Source organism: Camelina sativa, chromosome 1 (assembly GCF_000633955.1).
Source record: "Camelina sativa cultivar DH55 chromosome 1, Cs, whole genome shotgun sequence".
NCBI lineage: Eukaryota > Viridiplantae > Streptophyta > Magnoliopsida > Brassicales > Brassicaceae > Camelina > Camelina sativa.
In genome coordinates this window covers 14,922,705-14,923,565 of record NC_025685.1, presented here as the reverse complement: position 1 = coordinate 14,923,565, position 861 = coordinate 14,922,705, and the positions used below count along the sequence as shown (strand labels likewise).

At 39.1% G+C, this 861-nt stretch overlaps 1 protein-coding gene across 1 annotated transcript in view; it reads right to left on the bottom strand.

Moving 5' to 3' along the window:
• Nucleotides 1–861, bottom strand: part of LOC104791108 (jacalin-related lectin 13-like) — a 16,197-nt gene that overhangs the window by 12,498 nt on the left and 2,838 nt on the right. Inside the window, exon 3 of the mRNA XM_010516918.2 lies at nt 647–841. Coding sequence (XP_010515220.1) covers nt 647–841 — 195 coding nt within the window. The remainder of the gene's footprint in view (nt 1–646; nt 842–861) is intronic.

Sequence of the window (861 nt, the reverse complement as noted above, 5' to 3'; positions counted from 1 at the left end):
TCGGGAAAAAATATGCTCCAAGAGCATGAAGAACATAATAATCAGACCGTCCATGGAACCCAACAATAGCATACCCTTTCTTTTCAAGCTCGAATTCAACAGGACTCCTGCAAAACTCATTTCCAAATGTTGGAGAGGTCCTCCCTTTAGATGTTTTGAAACTCAACGATGTAATCACCGTACGATCACCTTCAATATTAACTCGTGTGCTAGTTCCCTTCACGGACATGAGAAATTCATTTGGATAGTCCAGGACAAACTGCAATGAAAAAGGCTTCATATATAAGCCACAATTCAAGAACACACATAGAAGATATATATGCTTGACGAATAATTAAGTTGTAGGAATTGTAACCTCTCTTTCTTGTACGTCAGCTATATCTTTTACCCCGTGCTCACGAGATTCCACTTTGCCACCGTTATCGTACTCGAACCTCACACACCTTATATAAAGACCATCATAATAAACGTACACCTTTCTTACTCCTTGGAAAGTACCATCATCCCAAAGGTAGCCTGAATTACCATTATCGTAAAGTTCTCTTTTAGCACTATCTTTGTATTCCAATTTAGTTATAGGAAGTGATGTGAAATATGCTCCAAGGGAATATAGCGTCTTCTCGGCATATCCATGAAATCCAATGATCTTATGACCGTTGCATCCAAGTGAAAACTTTGTACCCGTTTCGCCATCATCATCATCGTCGTCGTCCTTGCCTCCCATCATTTCGGAAGTCTTCATGTTGGTTTTGAACTGAAGTGCTTGAATCACACCGGAAGTCTCGTTGTAGTAACCGTCAATAGACAGTAGATATTCGTTGTCAGCATGGTTAATCTCAAACTACAAAAAAAAAAAAAAAA